The 26,446-nt window shown below is 32.6% G+C and overlaps 1 protein-coding gene across 18 annotated transcripts in view; it reads left to right on the forward strand.

Moving 5' to 3' along the window:
* DLG1 (discs large MAGUK scaffold protein 1) overlaps positions 1 to 26,446 on the forward strand; it is a 261,526-nt gene that overhangs the window by 209,936 nt on the left and 25,144 nt on the right. For 7 of the 18 annotated variants that reach the window (XM_081571476.1, XM_081571474.1, XM_081571482.1 and 4 more), the window contains 7 exons: positions 1,310 to 1,424; positions 6,549 to 6,725; positions 9,957 to 10,026; positions 14,525 to 14,558; positions 21,134 to 21,175; positions 23,328 to 23,378; positions 24,484 to 24,585. In XM_081571476.1, coding sequence (XP_081427602.1) covers positions 1,310 to 1,424; positions 6,549 to 6,725; positions 9,957 to 10,026; positions 14,525 to 14,558; positions 21,134 to 21,175; positions 23,328 to 23,378; positions 24,484 to 24,585 — 591 coding nt within the window. Of the gene's footprint in view, positions 1 to 1,309; positions 1,425 to 6,548; positions 6,726 to 9,956; positions 10,027 to 13,740; positions 13,841 to 14,524; positions 14,559 to 21,133; positions 21,176 to 21,875; positions 21,912 to 23,327; positions 23,379 to 24,483; positions 24,586 to 26,446 lie in introns of all 18 variants that reach the window. The other 11 variants (XM_081571481.1, XM_081571471.1, XM_081571478.1 and 8 more) reach the window with 3 other exon arrangements.

The following is a 26,446-nucleotide window of genomic DNA, read 5'->3' on the forward strand; positions in this document are numbered from 1 at the left end:
TTAGCTGTGTCTTCACAGCCTAAAGATTTGCCGTGAGTTGATAATTGTTGAATTGTCAGGGGTTCATTTTTACTAATCAGTCTACTAATGTTTATACTTTAAATTTTCTATTATATTTGTAAAGAACAATGGAAGAATATATATTATTGTGAACATTTAAATATTTTTGAGTTTTTTGATGAATTGTTGCTTCAGTTGGCTTCCCCAGTGACTCAGCAGGTAAGGAATAATCCACCAGCAGGAGACACAGGTTTGATCTCTGGGTCAGGGAGATCCCCTGGAGAAGGAGATGGCAAACCACTCCAGTATTCTTGCCTGAAAAATCCTATGGACAGACGAGCCTGACAGGCTAAATTAATTAGTCTTGGTATCCAGCAAATAAACTTGATGACTGTGGTAAAACAAAGAGTAATGCAGCAATAATCATGTTTACTTTTTGTCTTCTTAAACTACACACACTCCAGACACATAACTTGCTTTTGTTATAAGACTGGTTTTATAAGAAAATCTGATGGAATCTGACTTGTCTGTTAGACAGTTGGTTATTATAAATAGAGAAAAAGGTATAAGTGGGTATAACCATGTAATTCCAATATTTTTTAAAGTGATTATAAACTTGTTATTATTAATAGTTTTGGTAGTTTTTAATGTATGGAATAATTTAAAATCGTCCATCTTCAAAATCATATTTGTTTTTGTATAAAAACTATCTTAAATAATATGTTTATTCCTTTAGATTGCTTTTTATGTCTTATTTTGCTGTTTTGAAAATTTATAAATTATAAAATGAGTTGAAGTAAAGTTAATTTCATTAGCTTCTAAGGCATATTTTTCCCATATTACTGACCCTGCCCACATTGTATAATTTGAAAATATAATTAGCTGACTTCTTCACAGGGAAAAAGTCAGTAAACAAAGTGTCTACTGTAAATTATTTTAGACTTTTTTTTTTAGTATAGAAGTTAGAATAAATCCTACTTTTTAAAATTTCCAGTTAAATTCAACAGGAAAGTAAGATTAATACTGCTATTTGATGCATGGAGATTGTCTTTTAATTTATTAAATGTGATATGAGCTCTAAAATAGTGTACTGAAAATACTGTTTTCAGCCAGTTCTAATTTATGGTACATTTAGAAGATTGTTAAGTTTTGAAATTTGCGTATTGGGCAAAATCTTATATAGATTACTCTCTTAAGATTCTGACCACATTTAATCAATTATAAGACAGCTTACATATTTAATACTTTATCTTCAAGTAATTTTTTAGGTTATAAAATATGAATTTACTTTTCTTTTTTCTTCTATCAGAATACAGTCGTTTTGAAGCCAAAATACATGACTTACGGGAGCAGATGATGAATAGTAGCATTAGTTCAGGTTCAGGTTCTCTTCGAACTAGCCAGAAGCGATCCCTCTATGTCAGGTAAACTTTTTTTAATTTCTAGTTATAGATGTCTTCATTTATGCATGCAAGTTCTTTCAGGATTTTCACTATGACTTAGTTTTTACTATAGAAAAGTATATTGCAAGGAAAATGCAGTATTGAAAACCAAGGAAGTGTTTTTTATGATTGATTTCCTGATAGTATGTCTTTTAGGAATAGTATGTCTTTGGGAATATTATTATAATTTTATTAATGAAAGTTATATAACCTATTGAATAATAATAGTATGATAAAGAAAGACAAAATGAATAAGGACTATAAATTTTTTTAAGTTGTTATCACATATCATCCAACAGTTTTCTTTTCCGGTATCTTTTTTATAATAAAATATTCTTTGTTTGAGTTAACATTTAATTACTATGATAATTTCTACCAGTCCTTCTGTTTTCACTGTTGTAATTTATCTCTGCCTACCTGGATGATGTGCACTTCTAATTTGTGAGCATTTCTAGGGTCTTGTGGAGTAAATCTTACTTCAATTATTTTATTTCAATCCCTCTCTTCAGGTACGCCATTTAGAGCTTCCTCTGCTCTAAATTTACCATCATTCAAAACCATGTTAAACTCTGTCTTCTCCTGCTGTCATCTCTCTTTTGTATTTATCTGTTGTTGTTGTTGTTTTGTCATTTTAGTGAGTTTCAGGATGGAAAGAAAATGTAAGCATTACTTGAGAGATTTTTCAGGTTCAGTTGCAGACCACAATATAGTGAATATCACAATAAAGGAAGTCATGAATGTTTTGGTTCCCCAGTGCATATAAAACATATTTACACTGTTCTGTAGTCTAAATGTACAATAGCATTATGGCTCTTAAAAAATATAATCTCAATTTTAAAATATTTTATTGCTAAAAAGAAAAATGCTAATTGTCAACGAGCCTTAAGCAATTTAAATTTTTTTTTTTTTTTTTTCCTGATGGAAGTTCCTCCCTCTATGTTGATGATTGCTGACTGATCAGGGAGATGGTTGCTAAAGGTTTGAGGTGGCTGTGGCAATTTCTTAAAATAAGACAGTGGTAGAATTTGCCAAGTTGATCAACTCTCCCTTTCATGAACAATTTCTCTGGAGCATGTAATGCTGCTTGATAGTATTTTAACCACAGTCAACTTTTTTCAAAATTACAGTTAATTCTCTCAAATTCTGCTGCTGCTTTATCAAGTAAGTTTATGTAATATTTCCATATCTTGTCATTTCAATAAGCTTCACTGCATCTTCACCAGGAGTGGATTCTACCTCAAGAAAACACTTTCTTTGCTCATCCACGAGCATCCTCATCTTTTGAGTTTAAACATCTTTCCAAGTTTTATCATGGGATTGCAGCAGTTCAGTCACATCTTCAGGCTCCACTTCTCATTCTAGTTCTCTTTCTGTTTCTACCATGTATGTAGTTACTTCCTCTGCTGAAGTCCTAAACCCCACAAAGTCATCCATAAAGATTGGAATCAATTTCTTGCAAACTCCTATTAATATTGACATTTTGACCTCTTCCCATGAATCAACAATGTTCTTAATGACATCTAAAGTCAAAATTACTCCTTGATCCATCGGCTACAGAATGGAAGTTGTCTCAGCATAACATTCATCTCATTGTACATCTCCATCAAAACTCTTGGGTGACCAAGTACATTGTCAGTTAGCAGTACATTTTGAAAGAAATCTTTTTTGAGCAGTAGGTCTTAACAGTATGCTTAAAATATTCAGTAAACCATGCTGTAAACAAACATTCTGTCATCTAGGCTTTGTTATTTCACTTCTAGAGCACAGGCAGAAGGCACTGTAGATTTAGCATATTTCTTAAAGACCCTTGGATTTTCAGAATGGTAAATGAGCATTGGCTTAACTGAAACTCACAGCTGCATTAAGCCCTGACAAGAGAGTCAGCCTGCCCTTTGAAGTTTTGAAGCCAGGCATTGACTTCTCTTTAGCTATGAAAGTTCTGGATGGCATCTTCTTCCAATAGAAGGCTGTTTTGTCCACATTGAAAGTCTGTTGTTTAGTGTAACAACTTTCATTACTTATCCTAGCTAGATCTTCTGGATAATTTGTTGCAGCTTCTACATCAGTACCTGCTGCCTTACCTTGCACTTCTTAGTTATAGGGATGGCTTCTTTCCTGAAACCTTAGGAACCAAACTTCAAATTTTTGTGCAGCTTGCTCACTTCTCTCAGCCTTCACAGAACTGAAGAGTTTGGGCCTTGCCCTGAGTTACACATTGGCTTAAAGGAATGTTATGGCTGGTTTGATCTTCTATCTAGGCCACTAAAATTTTCTCAGTATCAGCAATAAGGCTTTTTCACTTTCTTATTATTCCAGTGTATACTCAAGTAGAACCTTTGTTTTTTTTTCTGCTTGGCTCACTAATGCAAGAAGCCTAGCTTTTGGCCTATCTTAGCTTTCAACATGCCGTCTTCACTAAGCATAACTGTTTTTTTCTGATTTAAAGTGAGAGACCTGTAACTCTTCTTTTCATATGAACACTTAAGAGGCCATTGTCAGGCTATTCAGTGGCCCAATTGCAATATTGTCATGTCTCAGAGTAGGGAGGCCAAAGGAGAAGGGAGAGAGGTTGGGGAAAAGGGCCAATTGGTGGAGCATTCAGAACACAGACATTTATCAAGTTACCATCTTATGAAAGCATGGTTTGTGATACCCCCAAATGATTACAATAGTAAAATTAAGGATCACTGATTACCGTAATAAATATATTAATGAAAAAGTTTGAAGTATTAGGAGAATTACCAAAATGTGACACAGAGACGCAAAGTGAGCAAATGTCAGAAAAATGACACCAACAGTCATGCCAAACCAACACAGGGCCTTCCATTTGTGGGGGAAAAAAAAATACACAGTATCTGCCAAGTGCAGTAAAGTGAAACACAATAAAATGAGGCATGCCTATAGACACATGTCACAGAAGGCAATGGCAACCCACTCCAGTACTCTTGCCTGGAAAATCCCATGGACGGAGGAGCCTGGTAGGCTGCAGTCCATGGGGTCACAAAGAGTTGGACACGACTGAGCGACTTCACTTTCACGCATTGGAGAAGGAAATGGCAACCCACTCCAGTGTTCTTGCCTGGAGAATCCCAGGGATGGAGGAGCCTGGTGGGCTGCCATCTATGGGATCCCACACAATCAGACATGACTGAAGCGACTTAGCAGCAGCAGCAATATAGACACGTAGCCAATCTGCCATAATTAACCAGAAGTCTTATGGTTCTTGTTGGTAAATATATTTTTAATTTCAAAAGTAAGAATGAAGTTAAGGCTACAATAGACTATGTATAGTAAGGTGCTTTTTTATAAAGATCTGAAACAAGTAAAATCATACGTAAATACATAGTCATCCATATGTGTGTGATAAAATCAAACCAACAGCAAGAAAGGGTAACAGCAAAGAAATAATAAACTCTGTATTCAGAATAGTGGTTATACTCTAGTTAGTGCTTAACTCAACTGAGGAAAGCAGGATCTAGGGGAAAAATACATAGGTAAATGTGAGTCACTGATAGAAGTTTTGTGTAGAAACCTTTAGGTTGGATAGTAGATTAACAAGTGTTCATTATATTCTTATGATTAATAACTCACATAAGTATTCCATGAGTACTTCCCTTTTTTTATAAATCAAAGTACTAGAATGCAAAGTTTAAATGTTAACATAGGGAGTAGAAATTGTGAATTTCTCCATTGCTTATCAGTAATATAGTTATATTGATTTTGTAATTCAAAAGTTTAATTTATGATAATAAAAATGTTAAGGTATAGTTTTCCCTTTTCTGAATGTCTTGTGGCATTTGTTCTACCTCTTAAGCTACTTTGTTATCTTGTATTCTGTTTATTTGTATCTTCATCATCTTTACCTTTTTAAATAAATATTTAGTAAATGCCTGACTATATCAGACCTTTGTTTTTTGATGTTAACTCTGTTTTGCCAGTATAAAGATGCTTCCTCAGTATTCAGAGTTTATTGAAGTAATGACTTTAGCATTTATATCATTTATAATCTTAATTTTTACAGTAGAATTCTGTACTTGTAGAATTCTTTCTTCAAATAAAATCCAATGTGTTGTATATGTTTTAATATATGTTTAAGTAAACCTTCCCACTTTTGATTCACCTGTTTCCTTTACACTGTTAGCCACTGAAAAGACTTGAAAGAACATATTTGAAAACCATTAACTAGTTCATTCATTTAGCTGTCAGTTAATTTCACCCCTCTTCAGTTTTACTTCAAGAGATAGCTTCTTAAAAGTTGAATAGCATGAAAAGGAATATAATTTGTGTCCTAATTTCCCATTGCCAAATTAAAACAAAAGAATCAATAAATTATATTTTAAATGTAGTTGCTGGGATCCTTCCTCTACTCTTGAGAGAAGTTTTTTGTATATAAGAATTTTAATTTCTTTAAATATTATATACTAATTAAGTAGTAGGACATTATTTCCTTGTTATCAAATTTTAAAATATTCCTAACATTTTGAAATTATTATGTTAATACAGTATTTTTTCCAAAACAGTTCACAACTGTTAAAGTCACCGTATAGTCATCTGTAATTAGTTTTCATCATTGTTATTGACTCTGAAAACCCTATTAACTCTGATTTTATGAACAAATGAAAGAAATACTTACCTGGGAAAATAATCACTCTGTTCTTGTAGCCTTAAAGTCCACAAATGATGAATCAGATCAGTCAGGAAATTTGTTTTCCCAAGTGTGTCTAGTCAAAGAGGAGAGTCTTTTTTAATATTTACTTTATTAATTTAGAGCAACTCATCAGATTTGTCTTCATTTTAGAATTCAATATAGTTTGCTATTGGATTGTACTAAAATATGTTATTTTATTTTCTCATACAATATTTTTAATTTCTCATACACTATTGAGAGAACAGTATGTCTATTACCATAACAAGTTAATTTTGCTATTTCTTTTTACTCTCATTGTCTTCTTGTATATAACACAAAATTGAGCTTGTCATTATTTTGCCTACCATGGTACATTGTTTCGTTATCTACCCAAATTATATATATACTTGTAGGATCCTGTTTATTTAATATTGATAATATCATTATAAGAAATGCAGACTTTTTTCTTCTTAATCTAGGGCCCTCTTTGATTATGACAAGACTAAAGACAGTGGCCTTCCTAGTCAGGGATTGAACTTCAAATTTGGAGATATCCTCCATGTTATTAATGCTTCTGATGATGAATGGTGGCAAGCCAGACAGGTTACACCAGATGGTGAAAGTGATGAAGTTGGGGTGATTCCCAGTAAACGCAGGTAAGTAAAAGTCTGTAAGAGTCTTACCACTTGAAAATTGGACAACGTAAATAATTGCTGGAATCTTTTTAAATTTCTTTTACTTAAGTGGTGATTTTATGTTTGGTGTTTTATATTGCGTTTCACAGCTATTTAAGTTTATTCACCGTATATTGTAACGGGGCTTCCCTGATAGCTCATTTGGTAAAGAATCCGCCTGCATTGCAGGAGACCCCAGTTCGATTCCTGGGTCAGGAAGATCCACTGGAGAAGGAATGGGCTACCCGCTCCAGTATTCTTGGGCTTCTCTTGTGGCTCAGCTGGTAAAGAATCTACCTGCAATGTGGGAGACCTGGGTTCGATCCCTGGGTTGGGAAGATCCCCTGGAGAAGAGAAAAAGCTACCTATTCCAGTATTCTGGCCTGGAGAATCCAGTGGACTGTATAGTCCATGGGGTCACAAAGAGTCAGACACAACTGAGCGACTTTCACTTTCTTTCACTTTATATTGTAATCAGTGATATAGTAAGAGAATGTAAAGCCCCTAAATAGAAATTTCTCTGGAGTTCCTGCTAGTTGTTAAAAACAAAGTAAGTATATTTTAAGTCACTGTGCCACAGATCTATACCAGTGGAGAAAGAATTAAAAACATCTATAGTTTTCCCATGTGGTGGTTTGATTTCAGTTGCTAAGTCATTCCAACTCTTGCAGCCCCATGGACTGTAGCCTGCCAGGCTCTTCTGTCCAGGGGATCTTTCTGACCCAGGAATCGAACCCAGGTCTCCTGCTTTGCAGGCAGATTCTTTACCAACTGAGCTATGAGTTTTCCCATGTAGGTGGTGTTAATTAAAACTAAAATTTTAAGGGGTTTTGATTGTGTGAATTGCCTCTTCTAGATTAAAAAAAAAAAGCATTTTAAATGCAAAATTTTTAGAAATATCTGGTTATGGTAGTGATTCACTCACAGGTGTATACTTACCATCTAGTGGCGTAAGTGGTTAAGTGCAGAGTTTCTTTGAAAAAGGTGATCCCAGCAACCCTCTCTGAGGTCAGTGAAATGTTATTGGATGTCTACTTTTATGGGAAAGGTATTAAAACACCACTTCATTATTTCCCCCAAAGAACTTATATATGAGATCTGATTCAGCCAAATCATTGCCTAAAACTTAAAAGTTTTAAGATAGCTAGTGAAAATTGTCAGAGACATTAATGTTTATTGTAGCTAGTTAATTCATTCAAGTCAAGCTTATGATATAATAAACTTGTTCTTTTCTTATTAATAAATTGAACTTATACTTATTTTATTGAGACTCTAAATTGATACTTATGCCAAATCATATGCCTGTTTATAAACCTCTCTACCGTATATATATTTGTACATCTGTTGATAGACTTTGAAGAGTACAAATGTTGAAATATTGCCAAGATCTCTGTAATTGTGGTTTTGGAATTTATGACTGTTGTTGGCTAGATCCATATTTTTAGTAAGATCCAACTATTTGACTAGATCTTATATTCGATGACAACTCCTCTTTTAGCAATGCAGCCCTCAGCATAACTTCTTCCCTAGAATAGAATATAGTATCCTTTAAATGCAGAAATGCTTCCTCTGGGCCTTGTTGAGTCAATAGAAACCTTACATCTTAAATATCAAGGTCAGAGTTACTAAAAATTGTCTTTATCTCTTGAAGTCTTTTATCTTGCAAAGGCTTTACATGTGTCTGCAACAAATGAGAAATACAGCTGACTTTGATGGGAAGAGATATTTTTCATTTTGTATAAAAATTCTATAAGGTTGGATTTTGAAGCCAAAAGTGATAAAAGAGATATACCTTGACACCTCTACAAATTCCCAAATTCATGAATAATAATATAGAATATAATTTTCCTGCCATAAATTACAGTATGAAATCACAACCAATTATGCCATTTCATCCTTCAGTGTATTCTAAACTTGTATTTTCTTACATAGAATGCTATCTTTCTTAGACATCTTTAAGTCTAATGATAGCACAAGGATTTGGAGTTCCTACAGTTCTTAGCTTTCTTTTGGGAACAGTATTGACAAACACAGTTGAAGTCACTCAACTATTTAGTAAGCAAAATAATGATTAGAAAACAAAGCCATTTTGAGTTGTAAAGGTTCACTCACTAAATGTTAATTTTTCAGTGCCCTGAATAAGTGCCTTGGCAAAATTATGAATTAATTATTCCTATCATGGACCTTTGGGGTTGCTCTGGAATAGTAAAAACACAAATTTTAAACCCGTGACTGCTAGGGTTCTTCTGTACCCATGGTAAAACTTTATAGTTGGATAATAAAAAATGAAAGATACGCATTTATTCATAGGCTTTTTGGTAGGTTTTTCTGCTATATACTAATATAATTGCTGTGCTGAAATCAAGGATTTATAAAGCTTAATTTGTATGAAATTTTTCAAGATCCATACTGGTTGCAAGATTCATACATGGCTGTAGATCGTACATTATACGTTGTTGTAGTATGTTGCTTGCTTGTTTCACAGGTAACACTTTCAATAAGGCTTAAAATTCAAAAGATTTAACAGCTGTACAGGCCCCCTCTGAACCCTGTTCCCCACCCACCCATTTCACCTTCTTCCCTGAGAAGTTAACTAAGGTTACCATTTCTTCTGTATCCTTCCAAAGATACTTTAAAACTCTATTTTGTGTACTGTAAATGGTTACTTTATGTATTTATACAAATATATCATTGGAATTAATCTTAAATGTTTTTATTTCCCTCCTTTTTATTTTTAAAAATTTCAGAGCTGCAGAAAATATAAGTACAAAAGAAATACAAGAATAGTACATAGAATTCGCACATGTCCTTCACCTACTTTCCTCGGTTAACATTTTACTTCATTTGCTTTCTCTCTGACACTGAGTTTTTAGCATATGTGTTCCGTAAGCTAAATATTCAAAAACCAAAACAAATGGAAAACCTGGAAAATTGCTGAACTCAGAAGTGGTACATCATAATAATTTCAGTATAGTTATGGATTTGAGTACATATATAAGTATACATACTTGTACTTCACAAGTGGTTTTGTTTCATAAGAAAATGAGCCCTATATTTCATTTCTCAGAAGTTGTTATTAATTATGAGATGCAAATGACTTTTAAAGGCTTTAGAATATAAAAATGCTCCATGTTAAAGTAGCAATCCTGATAATTTCTAGTTAGAGCCTTGAATATGTTTATTATACTTAAAAAATAATCTGTGCTTTGCCAGGGTTGAGAAGAAAGAACGAGCCCGATTAAAAACAGTGAAATTCAATTCTAAAGCAAGAGGAGATAAAGGGGTGCGTATATGAAATCTGTTATTGACTTTTTCATAATTCTTGTTTGAGCTACATTATTAAAGTTAAAAGGACCTCGCTGTAAGAATTAACTATTAACAGCTCTTGCCATTGGTGGTTTACAATAATAGATTTGCTCAAGTAAGCAATTTATTAAATGAAAGCACCCATTTCACAGACTTTTCCAGATTATCAAAATTGTCATTTGATATATTCTTAACATACTTCTTTGGTTGTTATTTTTATAAGTGAGATGAATTCAGCCTTCACACAGATGAACAGTTATTTAGAAATTTGTGTCAACAGTATTAACTGCAATAACTAATAATACATCTTCTGAGAAAATAGGTCCCCCCAAATTATTAACTAGTTCATAATGTAAGTTTATGGAGTTTTGGAAGTGTGGAAATTATCTTGTACTTTTCCTCCTTTATTCCTAATATTACTTATTAATAGAAGCCATGTTTCAAATGTTTAAATCAATATGAATTTTTATCTTAAGGAAATAAAGGACCATCAAGAGGAGGGCTTTGTAAATGGGCAAGAAATATATCAAAATTATTTTATATATATCTTAGATGTATTTTTGTTTTCATGTAAAGTCCTTCTTGAATCTGGTGAATGTCAACGGATGATACCACAGGCTTCATCCTGTAGTATGTGTGTAAATACTGCAATGGAATATTCTAGCAATAAGCCTGAAGAAAGAGCTGAACACATACTGTGTTGAAATACTGTTTATAGCAATGTTTTATATTTGGGGATTTTTACATCTAAAGCAAATGTTTTATACATCTTTTGATCAAGTTTCAAAAGAATGTGGAAAATTAACTCTGCAGATAAATTAATCCTACTCTTTGTATATGTCTGATATCATTAAGCATTCAAAGTTTTAATATTTTAAAGGAGTATGGTCCTTGATCAAAGAAATTAAATCTCAGTAAGTTGTATAATGTATTCAGTTATTTTGGGAATGATGTTTCTTTTAAATTTACTTGTACCTTTCAGAAAATACAAAATTATATAGTATAATCTGAAGTAATACTTGAAATAGAAAATCTTTGAAGAAAAATATCCCCAAGTAAATGCTCAGGATTTGAAATATATACAGTGATCTTCATGCTCGTTTTATAATGTCTTTTAAAATATTTTAGTAAATGCATTGTCAGTGTATTGAAAAAGAAATTGCATGTTGTAACTTTTCTTTCAAACTGTAAGAAGTTAACTGAATTAACGACATATTTAAATCTTAGTCTTGTTTGTTGACTATAACCAACTTTATACACAGTCACTGTGTTCTAACACAGCACCCAAAGTATGCATGGTACTGAGTGGGGTAAAAATACGCTTGCCATTGATACAGAACTGCATCTCTCTATAATATGTTTCTCATTCTAAGCTCTTCTTTTCCTGTCCTTATGTGGTAGGTTATGGACTTTATTTCCAGTATAGACTTTTTAAAAACACTTTAGTTTCTCATTAACATTTTTAACATTCATTTAGCTATTTTGAAATACTACATATGGAAATTATATATTTAGATATTTGATATATGTTTCATAAATTTATAATGTTTTATCAGTCCTTATATTTATTGCACTGTCTCTCTTGCAATATAGCATGAATAACAATAAGTAACTAAACAGATTGCTTTGTATTAAAACTATAAAGAAACTAGAGGTAGTACATTTCTTCAGTTTTATGTTTTCCCTACACATTTTCATCCTGTTTGCTTGTGCTATTTTCCACTTTTAATAAATTCTTCACCTGCAGGATGTTAGATATAATACAATTAATACATTCTTGACTAACAAGCATTTCTTTCTGTCCTATATTATGATATCTTTATGATATCCCATTTTGGCTAACTGCAAAGATATCAAAAATCAAAACATTTTAAACTTCATGTTTCTTTTGGTTGTTTGCTGTGAAACTGACTCTGACCACTATATATGCAGTAGGAGTAGTAGATAACCTTTTATTAAAAATGTATCAGTTTTATTGGATGGTATTAAAATTATTACTAAATTCGAAATCAGTGATTGTTGTGAACAAAAAATTTAGTCCTTCCCTAAATTAGATTACCATAAATTTTTGTCCTACAGAAACTTGTTTTCTTCTCTTTCTGTTTCCTAAAATTTGGATTCAAGCAAGGATTTTTATTCAAATAATGCTACTTGAAAGTTTATAAACTATAAGCTTATATTTCACCACAGTATTTTTTCCTCAACTTAGTTTTTAACTTCTGCTTTCTTTGTCAGAACCTTCATATTTTAAGATTAATATCAAGACAGTCCACTTGACTAATGACTATGAACTTACTAATTTTGAACTGTTGATATGACAAGATAAAAATTAAGTTTTCATAAATATTCTTACCAAAATAAATATTTACAAATAATAGAATTTGAGCTTAAAGTCACTTTAATCCATTTCAGTACCATAATCACCTGACATCCCATGACTGAAAATATAGGCATACCCCAAAAAAAACACCGTCTGGTGTTGATATACTTCAAAATATTGATAGCATCGTATGACATGGATAAACTAAAAAAATTAAAACAAAATTTCTATACTTTATGTTGTTCCCACTTCAAAAAATAATAATTCCTGATGTCACAAGGCCATTTCCTTCAAGACATGGGTGCCTGTGACAAATTACAAAAGAAGCTATTCCTCTTTAGCCTCATCTTTCTTTGTGCTACATGCTTTTAGAACTCTGAATGCACAAATGGGGCATTCAGGAAGGGAAAAAACTTGTTTCAGACATCTGTGCAATAAGGAACCATCAAATCAGCTGTCATAACAATTATGTAGAATTTTATGTAGAACAACTACTAGAATTTTAACTGCCTGCGTGGCATTACAAGCATCAAACCTTTTATTCCCTATTCAGGACATGGTGCCAGTGGATTGACTCTGGTTCCATTTTATTTATATATACTTTAAAAATAGATAATATGGTAGAGCTGAAAGGCTAATACATCAGTTATGATGGCATTTAAATTGGCCAGGAAAGTTGAATCTTCTTCCTTGGTGAGATAACACTGATAATTCCTTTGCTAGACTCTGTGCTTGATGGACACATCTTAGTTTTCTTCCCATTTTGTGATTCATGCCATAAGCATTTAGTTATCCTAATTCTCTTTAAAAAAAAGATTGTTTTAAATTTTCAACACTAGCAGCTTTCTCAGTTTTTTTGGTTCTCTTTTTTAGTAGTGGCTTTTTGTTAGTTTGTTGGAGCCACAGAGAGAGAAATGGAAAAAATTTGCTAAAGCCAAAGGAAAATGAAGATTATTATGTAAACCATTAAAAATATTTGAATAGCTAAAGTAATTTTGGCTATAGAGCACCTAGAAATCTTCTCAAAGAATATGGATTGATAAAAACAGATGTGAACTTGGTTTGGACTATAGTAGTAGCTAATCTGGTTTACTCTTCCTCTTTTTTTTTAAATCAAATAGCAGTTACTCATTATTTTTAGGTATCACTGAATTATACTCCTTAAATTTTTCAGTACTTTCAGTTAAAATGTTAGAATTAGAGAAGTTAATACTAAATTAGAAATTTACTGTATATGTGGTTAAAGCAAAATTCATATGCAAACTGCACACTGTGGTCACAAGAGTCAGCTTTCACAGAGCTACTAGGCTGGGCCTTTGTACACACAGACAGTAGACATCCCTTTGTTTTGCCCCTCCTTCTCTTCTTCAGCAGTCATTCAATGACAAGCGTAAAAAGAACCTCTTTTCCCGAAAATTCCCCTTCTACAAGAACAAGGACCAGAGTGAGCAGGAAACAAGTGATGCTGACCGTAAGTATGTGGATCCAGTGGTCAACTGAAGATAAATGTAGAGGGACCTACTGCCCTGCAGTTGGTTGTTACCATAGAGACAGTTTCAAGAGCTGCAACAGGTTACTATTTATCTTAACTAGGGACACCTTAACAAGCATAGATTAATTTGCATACCACTCTTAACTTTTTCTGGCCCCTTAGGAATTCTTAAAGTAAATGATATTTTTAAGCTGTGTTTAAAATAGAATTATTTTATGTAAAGGTTCTTATAAGAAACATTCAACATAATCTCTAAAGAATATTTTAGACAAAAACATGAGTGTCTCAGAACCTTACTGATTTCTAGGTATAGCATTGCCAATCTTTGATAATAGATCTTTTCAAAACATTCTGTTTTATCCTATTTCTTCATTATATGTAGACAATCTGAATTTTACTTTTAAAATAGCAAGAAACAGTCAAAATTTTTGCTTCTCTATCCTAATCAGCTTCTCATATAGAACTCGCATTCTTTTAGTAGAGCATATCTAGCCATTAGCTTAATTAAACTTTCGGAAATACACAGAAATGCTCTGTAAGATACGTGCACCTGTAATGGTCTTGGAACTGTCTCTTATTGTAGCACCAATTTTATGCATTACTGACAACTATTTTCTTTGATTATCTTTTTATTGCTTGCTCTCTGGGAACTACTCTCTACAGGAGATCCCTGACGACATGGGATCAAAAGGCCTGAGTAAGTGATCAAAATACTCCCAAGTTTTTTACCTCCATCTACAGACCTACTTTTTTCAGATACATTTTGAGACTCGTGGTAGTGCCTATCTGGCATGAGGAGGTGTATGATTTAGATTGCTTTTAGATTTTTCATGTTAATAATATGCTTGGGATTTTTATTTCTATAATACTCTGAATTTTTTCATTTTTCACATCATTTGAAAAACTCGCTGCTCATATTTTCCTCTTTGTAATTTTTATGGCAGTTACTTTCTCTAGGAATTTTTAAATTTGAAGAAAGACTTTTAATGTTTTTTTAACATAGTACTATCCACCCTCATTATTAGAAGGTAGAATATAATCTTCCTTACAGTTTTATTCCACCCCACCTTTTTTGTTAAAACATGTTAAAATCATTTTGAATCTCTGTTAGAAAAGCATTGCTATAATGTGAAACTATAAAACACAATAAACCTTAAATATTAGAAAAGAATTGTAGAACTCAAGTTCAAATAGCAGTCTGTGTGGTAGGAAAATTTATATATCTTTTTTTATGGAAGATGTAAGTTGTGAAAAGAATTACAAGAAATATTATCCTTTGTTTTTTATTTAATCAAGATGTTGTCTCTGTTTGGAGGGAATTGTGTGGGGGGGGGTGTCTGTGCATTGTTCTGTTTAATTTTCTAGTTAGTATTTAATCTTCATATAAAGCTTGGTATAGAGTCTGATATGTAGGAGTCATTCAGTAAATATTGGAATGAATGAATGAAATAAGTCCTTTTCATAAGCAATTTTAAATGTGAATGTGTTCAAATTGATTAAATGTGAAATTTTACCAAATACTGCTAAGTTATTTTAGGTGACAGTGACTCATAGAAGTAATCTTTTAGGCTAAAGTTTTTTTCTAAATAGTTGTTTGCCTTTACATTATTAAGCATTTTGAAAATTTCATAAATTGTTGATCATTAAGGATTTAGCCAATATCTTTTAACTTTCTAAGTTTATAAACTTTAAATTTCATAGATTTTTTTTTCTTGATTAATGCTAACTTTGTACTGGACTTTTGAGCTTAACTATAGGTACTTGACTTTTATTTCCACTTTTAATAATTAAAGGTTTATATTAGATTGAAAGCAGTATGCTTTATGTGTAATTATTTCTGTTATACACACTTTGCTATTTATGCATTTGCCTTTTTAGGATCTGGCAAGAGTCACAAATTTACTATCACTAGTGGCGCCTTTTTTTAATCTCTTTCCTTTGGGAAAAACTATCAGTGAAAATCTTCAGAAACTGGAAAATATTTTCACAGATTTTTAATGCTATAGAATTTATTTTGAGAATGGTCATGCAGTGCTATGGATAATCAAATGATCCCACAGATTTCTGTTACCTGTTGAGTCATCAGAGATCTATAGAAAGCTCATGGAAAAAGGAACTAAAGGAAGAATTTGGTTCCCATATTGATTTTTTTATAATATACCTTGACCATATATTTTCATTTCGCATTTTAATTGAGGTGTGGGGCTTGGAAAGAGAAACAAATGAGAAATGATAACTGATTACCCATGTCATTGATTTATTTTCTGGTCATGACTTAAGATTCCTTGAATGATAGGTTTCTTGCTTCATTTCACAGGAACTGAAAGATTTTATTCACCTGGTAACTTGATCAAATCAAGAAGATTTTATTTAGAAAAGGTTGATGGAGACAGAAAAAAAATCAGTAAAATTCTAAAACTGGATAAGATTGAGGTTATCACATTAAACATTACTAGCAGCTGACAGGATGCTAATTATTATACGATAGAAAATACCGGGAAGAAGAGTGGGTCAAGAGCGTTATTTAAGACCTCAGTTATCTACATCTTAAAGTTCAGGATAGGCTTCCCTGGTGGCTCAGCAGTATAAAGAATCCACCTGCCAGTGTAGGAGACATGGGTTCAACCCCTGGGTTGAGAAGATCCCCTGGAGAAGGAAATGGCAACCCACTCCAGTATTTTTCCCTGGGAAATCCAATGGACAGAGGAGCCTGATGGGCTACAGTCCATGGAGTCACAAAGAGTCAGACATGACTTAGCAACCAAACAACAAAGTTCAGGATACAAGGAATAAACTAAGCAAAACTCTATGCAATTTTAATACAAGAAAATAAGTGTGACTTCATGTTGGTATTCATTAAGCTTTGTTGGAACAGGACTCTGAAAGGATTGAGAACAGAAGTACAAATTATTCCAGATAAACCTGTTGAAGAGCTATAGAATAACACTGAATAGCAAGAAAGATGGACATCTGCATGTAATTTCATACAACCTTTGAAAAAATAGGGTATTTAATTAAAGAACACAGAAACAAAATACCTTAGAGTACTCTTCATAGACAAGAATTCAATGATTCTACAAAGAAGAAAATCAAATTATTGATTTACCCTGCTGACAGTAGAGGAAACAATAAGAGAAATTGTCTTTCAAAACCTCATTTTGACTAACAGAACTAATTAGAATATGATGGAAATCTGGGAGGATGCAACTAAATCATCATAGCTTGTAAAAAAGCCAGAAATAGAAATCTGTGTAGCTTTTATGCTTTAAGAAGGCAATTTTGAAAAAATTCAAGAGGAAAACTGGTAAGATTCCTTTAGAAGAGAGTAAAAAGTATGTGTAGTTCAGTAGTGGTTATATAAGGTGCTCAGAAATGAAATTATAGCATACAATTTCATACATGATTTGTACCTGTGTTTTGTATGCAGTTTATTTTTATAGCTTTCCATTTTGTAGAACACCTCAGAAACATCTACAGTTAGGCACATAAGTTTCCTGTTACATCCCTTCTTTTTCTGTCTTAAAGATTTATGTAAGTAGAATGGTACAGAGCTCTTAGTTGCCAAAGCCAGACTTATTTTCATTTGTGTGAAGAATGTGTGAGAGTAAAAAAAAAAGAGTAAGTGTAAGAGTAGTAGTATTCTTTGAGACTGATGATGTGTAGTATTTAGGGAGAATAAAGAGAAAACACATACAGTCTCAAGAAGAAATGTTTGACTAGAAAGGTGAGACTTGATTAGAGAGGTTTGAAATGTTGTTATCATCGAACATTATAAACAAAAGTTAAAACTTTAAGAGTTTTACTGTACTGTTTATACTGTTTACTATTTATACTATCTTATATCAAAAGGATAATATTCTTAACAGATAGATTTCTGACAAATCAAGTAAGAAACTAACTCTTCATTGGAAAACTGGACAAATGATACAAGAAGAGTGCTCAGAAGATAAGCCAATTAAATAAGCATATAAAAATGTTTAACAGCCCTAATAATTAATAAACAAAATGATATGTTTTACCCATCATCTTAGCAAACTTTTGTTTTAAAGGAGTATCCAGTGATGGACAGTGCGGGAGACCTGGGTACAGTCCCTGGGTGGGGAAGATCCTCTGGAGAAGGAAATGGCAACCCACTCCAGTACTCTTGCCTGGAAAATCCCATGGGAGGAGCCTAGTAGGCTACAGTCCATGGGGTTGCAAAGAGTCGGACAGGACTGAGTGACTTCACTTCACTTCACTTCCAGTGATGGAGATGGTTCTGTGAAATGACTGCTTTTAACATATTACTTTTAGGAGTGTAAACTGGTACAGCCTTTTTGAAAAAGCATATCTTTTGACCTACTAATTCTTCTTCAGGGAATTTACCCTGAGAATGTAATCAGAGGTGGAGACATAGGTTTATATATCAAGATGTTTCATTAATCTTTAGAAATTACAGCCCCTCAGAATTGAAATGCCCCTAAAATGCCTTACAGCTGGGAAGTAGTTGATGAAGAATGACATATTATACAGTATAATATTTTATAACCGTTGAAAATCATATTAAAGCATAATGATGTGGAAAATGCTCACAATATAAGTGAAGAAAGTAAACTATGAAACTACATATATTGTCTCAGATTTGTAAATAAACATATATATTTAGGGCTATTTTGAATGGTGTTCCTTTGAACATTCCTTTACATGTGTTTTAGTATTAATGTATGTCTTTCTGTTGGGAAAATACCTAGGAAATGAACTGTTGAGTCATAGATATATAAATACGATAGGCTTTAGTAGATAGTGCCAAGTAATTTTCCAAAGTGGGTATATCAATTTACCCCACCCCCACCTCCAGTAGTATGTGAGTTCCAATTGCTACCTATCTTTCTCTACATTTGACATACCTTATGTTTTTGTTTTTTCATTTTGGTCATTCTGGTGGATGATAGAGATACCTTTTGTGGTGTTTTTTTTTTTTTAATTAATTTATTTTAATTGGAGACTAATTACTTTACAATATTGTGGTGGTTTTAGCCATACATTGACATGAATCAGCCACGGGTGTACAGGTATCCCCTCATCCTGAACCCACCTCCCACCTCCCTCCCCACCCCATCCCTCTGAGTTGTCCCAGAGCACCAGATTTGAATGCCCTGCCTGCTTCATGCATCGAACTTGCACTGGTCATCTGTTCTACATATGGTAATTAATATACATGTTTCAATGCTATTCTCTCATATCATCCCACACTCACCTCTCCCACGTAGTCAGCTGTTGTGGTTTTAATTTGCATTTCCCTGATAAGTAATAAGCTTGAACACCTTTTATATGTTTATTGGATATTTGAATATTTTCTTTGATAAAATACCTTGAAAAAGATTATTTTTAATTATCAAGGAAAAAGCATTTTACCTGTTTAATAAGCTCCCAAGCAATGGGATGATGCTATTCCAAGAGCAATGCTTTAAGTAGCAAGATTTTACTGTAGAGGAGTTATTTAAAGGATACTTGAAAGAACTTAAATTTGATAATTGATAATTGATTTGATAATTTGATAACTATTGATAATTTTAGAGAATGCAAGATAAGTAAGAGAAATCCCCAGAAAAGAGAATGTAGTAACTTCAACTTTGTATATATGTGTATAACATGTCAGATATATTCAATAGTAGAGGAATAATAAAATAAACCCCACAAGCATTCATTTATCCAACTTCTCTAATTGTCAACTCATGGTTAATTTGTTTCTTCTATACTTTGACTTACTCTTACCTTCTATTCATTCAAGTGCAATAACTAACATTTCTTTCTTTTATATATTAGAAATTTCAGGGTGTAATTCCAATCCTAGTATAAATTTAAGAACTTTTTCTTTTTTCTATGTGGCATTCCTACTTCTGGGAATGAATTTTAAGAAAACAGGACAAAAGGTGAAAGCCATATAAATGAACACATTCATAATAATGAATTGTTGATATCTATGAAAAACAATTTAAAGCAAAATAAGTAGTAAGATAAATCATGATTTAACAGTCCAGTGGAGTATTATACAACAGTTTAAAATGATTGTTTTGCCATCTGTGTGATAACATGAGAAGAAATTTTTAAATATAAACTTAAAAAAGCCACCATTTTTTAAATGTTTATATATTATTCAGTCTTAAAATTGTTAATGTTCCTCCTTTATTTAAAATATACATAGCAATGATTAAGAAAGTTGTATCTTGTCTTTGCAAGTTAGAATAGCGGACTTATTTTTCATGATGACAGCAATTCAAGAACTGTACTAACACTAAGTTTTACCATTCTCTAAACTTTTCAGTAGTGCTACTTGATTTTAGGAGACTGTGTAGGTGGTATGGTACAGCATATATTTCTCCCCAAACTTTTTCCTTATCCTTTAATTTTTGTTTCCTTTACCTGACATAAGAAATTTAGATTTACTTCTCTTCCATGGAAATTTTTGTTAGTTTTTATAGATAAAATTCCTTTTTATTCAAAGGAGAACACTTACTAAGACAGCACTAGAGATTATATTTACATGAGAAGAGTGGTGGGTGTTACTGAACAATCAAGTTATGAAATGGGGTCACTTTGAAGGGAGGGGCCAGGCATACGGGTGTGTTTATCATCTTTTTGTTTTGCAAAACAACTGTTGTCAGTTTTACCAAAGCAGCTTCTCAGAAATACTAGTCGACTTTAAAATACAATCCGACCTTCTAGAATTCTGTTCCATTTGACATTTTTTAGAGCATTGGGAAATCTGTGGTATCCATAGTACTTTATCTGTATGATCTCAGACATGGATTTTCATTTCTCTTCAGGACAAGAAAGAAGCTAAACTAAAAGCAGGGTCATTTTTTTCTTTTCTGTTTATTTTTTAAGATACCACTTCCTTATAATGGACATCTGTTTTCTCAGATATCCTTTGTTAGTCTTTACTGTATCATAACCTAAAGTAAATGGTGTCAGTGGCATTTTCTCATCGGGGTTTTTATGTTGACAGTTGGACTAATTTAGGATCTACTTGCCGTTCATAATAAGATTTTGGTCATAAACTGTTGAACAGAAAATGAAGCATTGTCCTTGCTTACAGATTTTTTTACTTGCTAATTCATATTCATTTATTTGAAATAAACTTTTTAAAGAAATGTTTTTAAAAACTCTTTGGATATCTGTGGTTTATATCTCAACATTTTGTTGTCACCTTGTGTTTGTTTTGATAATTTGCTTTTTTTAAACTCATGACTCTGTGTTTTCTTTATTTTTTCCATTGTCCTGCAATTTCAGAACATGTAACTTCTAATGCCAGCGATAGCGAAAGTAGTTACCGTAAGTGTTTTAAGTTATTTGTTCTTTTGTTATCTCCAGTAATATATCCTGTGGGGGTTTTTCTTTAGTGATGTATTCTGAAAACTGAAAATTAGGCGCTTACTATTTTAAAGTCAGGAAGAGCCAAGTAAAATTCTTTACTTTATAGATAAAATCATGCTGTATGTTAATTTCCAAAGTTTTCATAAAATACAAAAATTCATTTTAACAAAACTACTGTTCATGTACACAATATGTGTATGTGTGTTTGTATCTTTTATAAGAAGTAAATATCTAGCTAAATAGGGATAAGCTTGTGTTTTGCATTTTAGTTTAGTAATTCTGTTTCTAACATAGGCATTAAAATATTTTTCAATAATGCTAAATTATAATTAGCTTTATTTCCTTTTTTATTTTGTGTCACCAATACTGGTATGCGTCAAGATACTATGTATTGCCAGCTTTTGGTGAACATAAGAAATGACAAAGGGAAAATTTTCAACTATTATCAAACAGTAATACTGATTTATTTTTTGGTTCTTTTGTTATAGTCTTGGTATTCTATTATTAAGTGATGTATATAAGCGTGTGAAATTTTAAAACACATTTGGGCGTGGGAGGCGGGAAGAGTCCATGAATATTGTCAGCTGTAACACCTTAAAAATTAAAATTGCTTTTCTGACTTTTTTTTTTTTTTTTTTACTGCTGTCTAATATGAAAGTAATCTTGATTACAGATGAGTATGGCTGCTCAAAAGGTCCATCCTGTTAATATCAGTCTAATATTTTTTGTGTTGACAATATATACTTTTAACCCTCATTCGATTGGTTGTTATTTTCTATGTATAATAGTTACTTAATGGTTTTCTTTTTTGGTGTGGGAGTGTGATTTCTCATATTTTAGCATTTTATTAACTTATATCAAAACTCACCAGAGAGTAGTTGTGAAGCTTTCTAGACTAAAAAGAGGTAATGAAAGTATATACTGTCTCTCTCACCATTTGCATGTATTATTAGGTGTGTAAAATTCAAATTGCATGTTTCTGATAACATGTAAAACATGTTTTACATACAGTACTTTTAAAAGCAACTTGTAAATATGTATATATATCTGATATAATAAATTTTAAAACAACAAAATATATTTTTAAAGCAGGAAAGAATATTTATACCAGTATAAGAATTTAAAAGATTTACAGCTGCATACATGCAATAGAAACAAATTTAAAGAAAAGATTGTTATAGAGTCATAATCATCAAGGAAAATATCTTTAAATGCATTCTCCAAATACTGGTTGATTTCATTGAACCACTTGAATCTAACAATTCTTCCTAGTTTGTTTTCTACGTGTGTGTGTATGTGTGTTTGTGTACTAAGAACTGAAGTTTTCAACTTTTTATTTTCGTTGAGCAGAGGTATAATGTGTAGACTTTTCTGTGTAGGATATTCATATGCTCTAATCCTTTAACTTAGAGAATTTAACTTGTGAAAAGTGCTTTTAAGATCAAAGCAAAATGTATTATTTCTCCTTTACTATCTATGTGATGCATTTGGTTGAAAAAGAAGAATTTAATTTTATGTAAAACTTTTTTTAACCCAAAATGTTATTTTTTTAAAAATTGAACACATGAATTATTATAGTAATCAATGAATTTTTTCCATCAATGAAATAGTAACACTAATTTTACCTTTGCATTAAAATTTTTTGGTTAGAAAATAGTTGTAATTATAAAATGTATATGCAATATTAAATGTTATACCTGGTAAGACCAAAAATACAGCATATTGATAACACTAACTTATCTAGTATGCATATATGTAGGACTGCTCGTTAAAGTATTAACTTTAAAATATTTAAGAGTTTAGATTATCAGTAAAAAATTAATAGCTTATGCTTGACATCCCAAGTGAAGATTTAATCTGTAAAACACAGAATAACAAAGTTAGTTATTAATAGCACATTTATAATTTGTTTTTATATATACCAGTCTTTGTGACTCTAATTTTTCATTTTTTCCCTAAATCTTGCCATAATTAATTTATAAAGTACCTTTTTTTATGTCTTCACTGATTTTCTCAGGAAAATTCTAGTATTTTATATGTTCTATTAAAGAATTAAATTAGTATAGTTATCTTTATAGATTTTCTTACCTGTATTTTAACTTTCTAATAGGTGGTCAAGAAGAGTATGTCTTATCTTATGAACCAGTGAATCAACAAGAAGGTTTGTGAAGTCTGTTTATATTTTACAGTCTTATAGAAAAACATAATTTGAAAAATCAGTCTAACTCAACTCATACCTTAAAAAAACATTTTGTTAGAATTTTAGTGTTTTTTCTTACTATATGTGTCTGTATATAGAATTTTACTATGTATGTTTTATGAAACATGATTTAACCCATAGATTATTAAAATCCAGTCATTTTATATTGGTGTTTTATTTCTTAAGCAGCTTCTTTCCAGTGTTCATAATAGTATCACTATCCTTCTAATAACCCTTGTTCAAAATCTTGGAATCATCTTTGATCTTTCTCTGCTCTTCATCTCCCTTGTCCAGTCAGTTTCTAGGCCCTATTTATTCTTATCATGTCTTTCTTATTTGTAATCTCCTTTCATCCCTTCTACCAAATGTTAAGTCTGATTTTCACTGCCAGTCTCCCTGCTTCCAGCATGATCCCTTAGAATCCAGTGTTTACACTTCTATTAGATCATCATTCTAGATGACTACTCCAATTATACCACGTTTCTTTTTTGCCCTTCTTTGATCTGCTTCCTTGCAGTTATTGCTTCAGAAAGGATCAGAAAAACACTGTACTGTGTTTTCTCATTTGTAATGAAATGATGTTAGCAATGTATAGAAACATCATCTGCTAAAATGCTGGGTTTAACTTGGTTAAATTTATCTAAGTGTATGACTTCAAACAGGGCTTCCCTACTGGCTCAGTTGGTAAAGAATCTGTCTGCAATGCAGGAGACTTGGGTTCGATCCCTGGGTCAGGAAGATCCCCTGGAGAAGGGAGCGGCTACCCACTCCAGTATTCTTGCCTGGAGAATTACATGGACAGAGGAGCCTGCGGGCTACAGTCCATGTGGTCACAAAGAGTCGGACAGAGCTGAGTGACACTAACACTTACTAACTATGACTTCAAACAGATTGATGTTTAAGATTTTAATAACTGTTTGGAAACTATCAAGTTGAGCATCATTGGTAGGGAAAGAAAAAAAGGAAATTCTTCATAAGTTAAGGATACTTTTGTTTTCTAGTAAAATAAAATATATAGATTTTTATTGAGTGTTTATTCCTTTTAACATGCAGTTTATTTTTATAGTTAATTATACTCGACCAGTGATCATATTGGGACCTATGAAAGACAGGATAAATGATGACCTGATCTCAGAATTTCCTGACAAATTTGGATCATGTGTTCCTCGTGAGTAATTCACATAAAAATTATTAATTAGTGTTCTTAACATTTTGTTGCTGTGTGGTCAAAGTAAGCATTACCTTTTTTTTTCTCTTTTTTATTTTTTAAATTATGAAAGTATGAAACGCATTTATAGGAAACTTGGTAAATACAGAACAAAGTTATATATAGTTTCACTATTATATTACAATTATTTTTTTTACTAGAAAAATTAAGATTTTTAGTTGGAGTTTCGATATCAAACTCTCAAAAATTAATACAATAAATATACAGAAAAGTAGAAGGATGTAGTAGACCTCTAAAGCACTATAACCAATTCAACATTAAGATTTATACAGTTTTAACACTATAGTGGGAAACAAATTCTATTCAAGTTCCCATAGACTATAACCTAGGAGACACTGAAACATATCCAGGGATATAAAACAGGTGCAGAACAATTTGTGGTCTAATGAAACCAAATGTTACATACAGAGTCTGTTCTTTTACCACTGTGGAATTATGTTAAAAATCAATATCAAAAGATATTTGAAAATAAGCCACATATTTTCAAGTGTAATGTGACATTTACCAATAGAGATCTATGACCTAGCCATTGAAAGCCTCAATAAAGTTAGAAGACTGAAAAAACACAGAGGGTGATTGTAGAAAAGAAAACATTTAAGTGAGAAATTAATATCAAAGATAATTAAGTAGAAGTACGTGCGCTCATCTCCTCCTGCAAGAGCACCAAAATTACAACTAGCTGTTGAACAACCATTGACAGAAGGACACGGGAACCCACCAAAAAAAGATATCCCACATCCAAAGACGAAGAAGCTGCAACGAGATGGTGGGAGAGGTACAAACACAGTAAAATCGAATCCCGTACCTACTAGGTGGCCGACCCACAATCTAGAGAACAATGGTACCAAAGAAGTTCTCCCACCGTTGTGAAGGTTCTGAGCCTCCTGTCAGGCTTTGCAGCCTACAGATCCAGCAAAGGGACTGGGAATCCCTAGGCAGTCTGAAGGCCAGTGGGATTTGATTACAGGACTAGGGGAAACAGAGGCTGCACTCTTGGAGGACACAAACAAAATCTTGTACACGCCAAGACCCAGGGGAAAGGAGCAGTGACTCCGCAGGAGACTGAACCAAACCTACCTGCTAGTGTTGGAGAGTCACCTGTGGAGGTGTGAGTCAGCAGTGGCTTGCCACGGGGACAGAGGCACTGGCAGCACCAGTCCTAGAAGGGGCTCTTTGGTGTAAGTCCTCTTACACCTATAAACCGCAGGGCTGGGTCGCCTTAAGTCAAACAACTAATAGGGAGGGAGCACAGCTCCACCCATCAGTAGATAATTGTATTGAAGTTTTACTTAGCACAGCCCTGCCCACCAGAGCAAGACCCAGTTTTTCTCACTACCAGTCTCTCCCATCAGGAAGCCCATACAAGCCTCTTAGCCTCATTCACCAGAGGGCAGACAGAAGCAGCAAGAACTACAATCCCACAGCAGCTAGAACCAAAACCACATCACAGAAAGTTAACCAGGATGAAAAAGCAGAGGGTTTTGTCCCAGATGAAGGGACAAGGTAAAACCCCAGAAAAACAACCAAATGAAGTGGTGATAGGCAATCTTCCAGAAAAAGAATTCAGAATAATGATAGTGGAGATGATCTAGGATCTCGGGAAAAGAATGGAAGCAAAGATTGAGAAAATGCAAGAAATGTTTACCAAAGACCTAGAAAGAACAAACAAAGATGAACAATACACTAGAAGGAATCAATAGCAGAATAACTGATGCAGAATAGATAAGTGACCTAGAGGACCGAATGGTGAAAATCACTGCTGCAGAACAAATATAGAAGGAAAAAAAAAAAGCCTAAGAGA

This window comes from Giraffa tippelskirchi, chromosome 2, assembly GCF_054371585.1.
Source record: "Giraffa tippelskirchi isolate mGirTip1 chromosome 2, T2T-mGirTip1v1.2.pri, whole genome shotgun sequence".
Classification (NCBI taxonomy): Eukaryota; Metazoa; Chordata; class Mammalia; order Artiodactyla; family Giraffidae; genus Giraffa; species Giraffa tippelskirchi.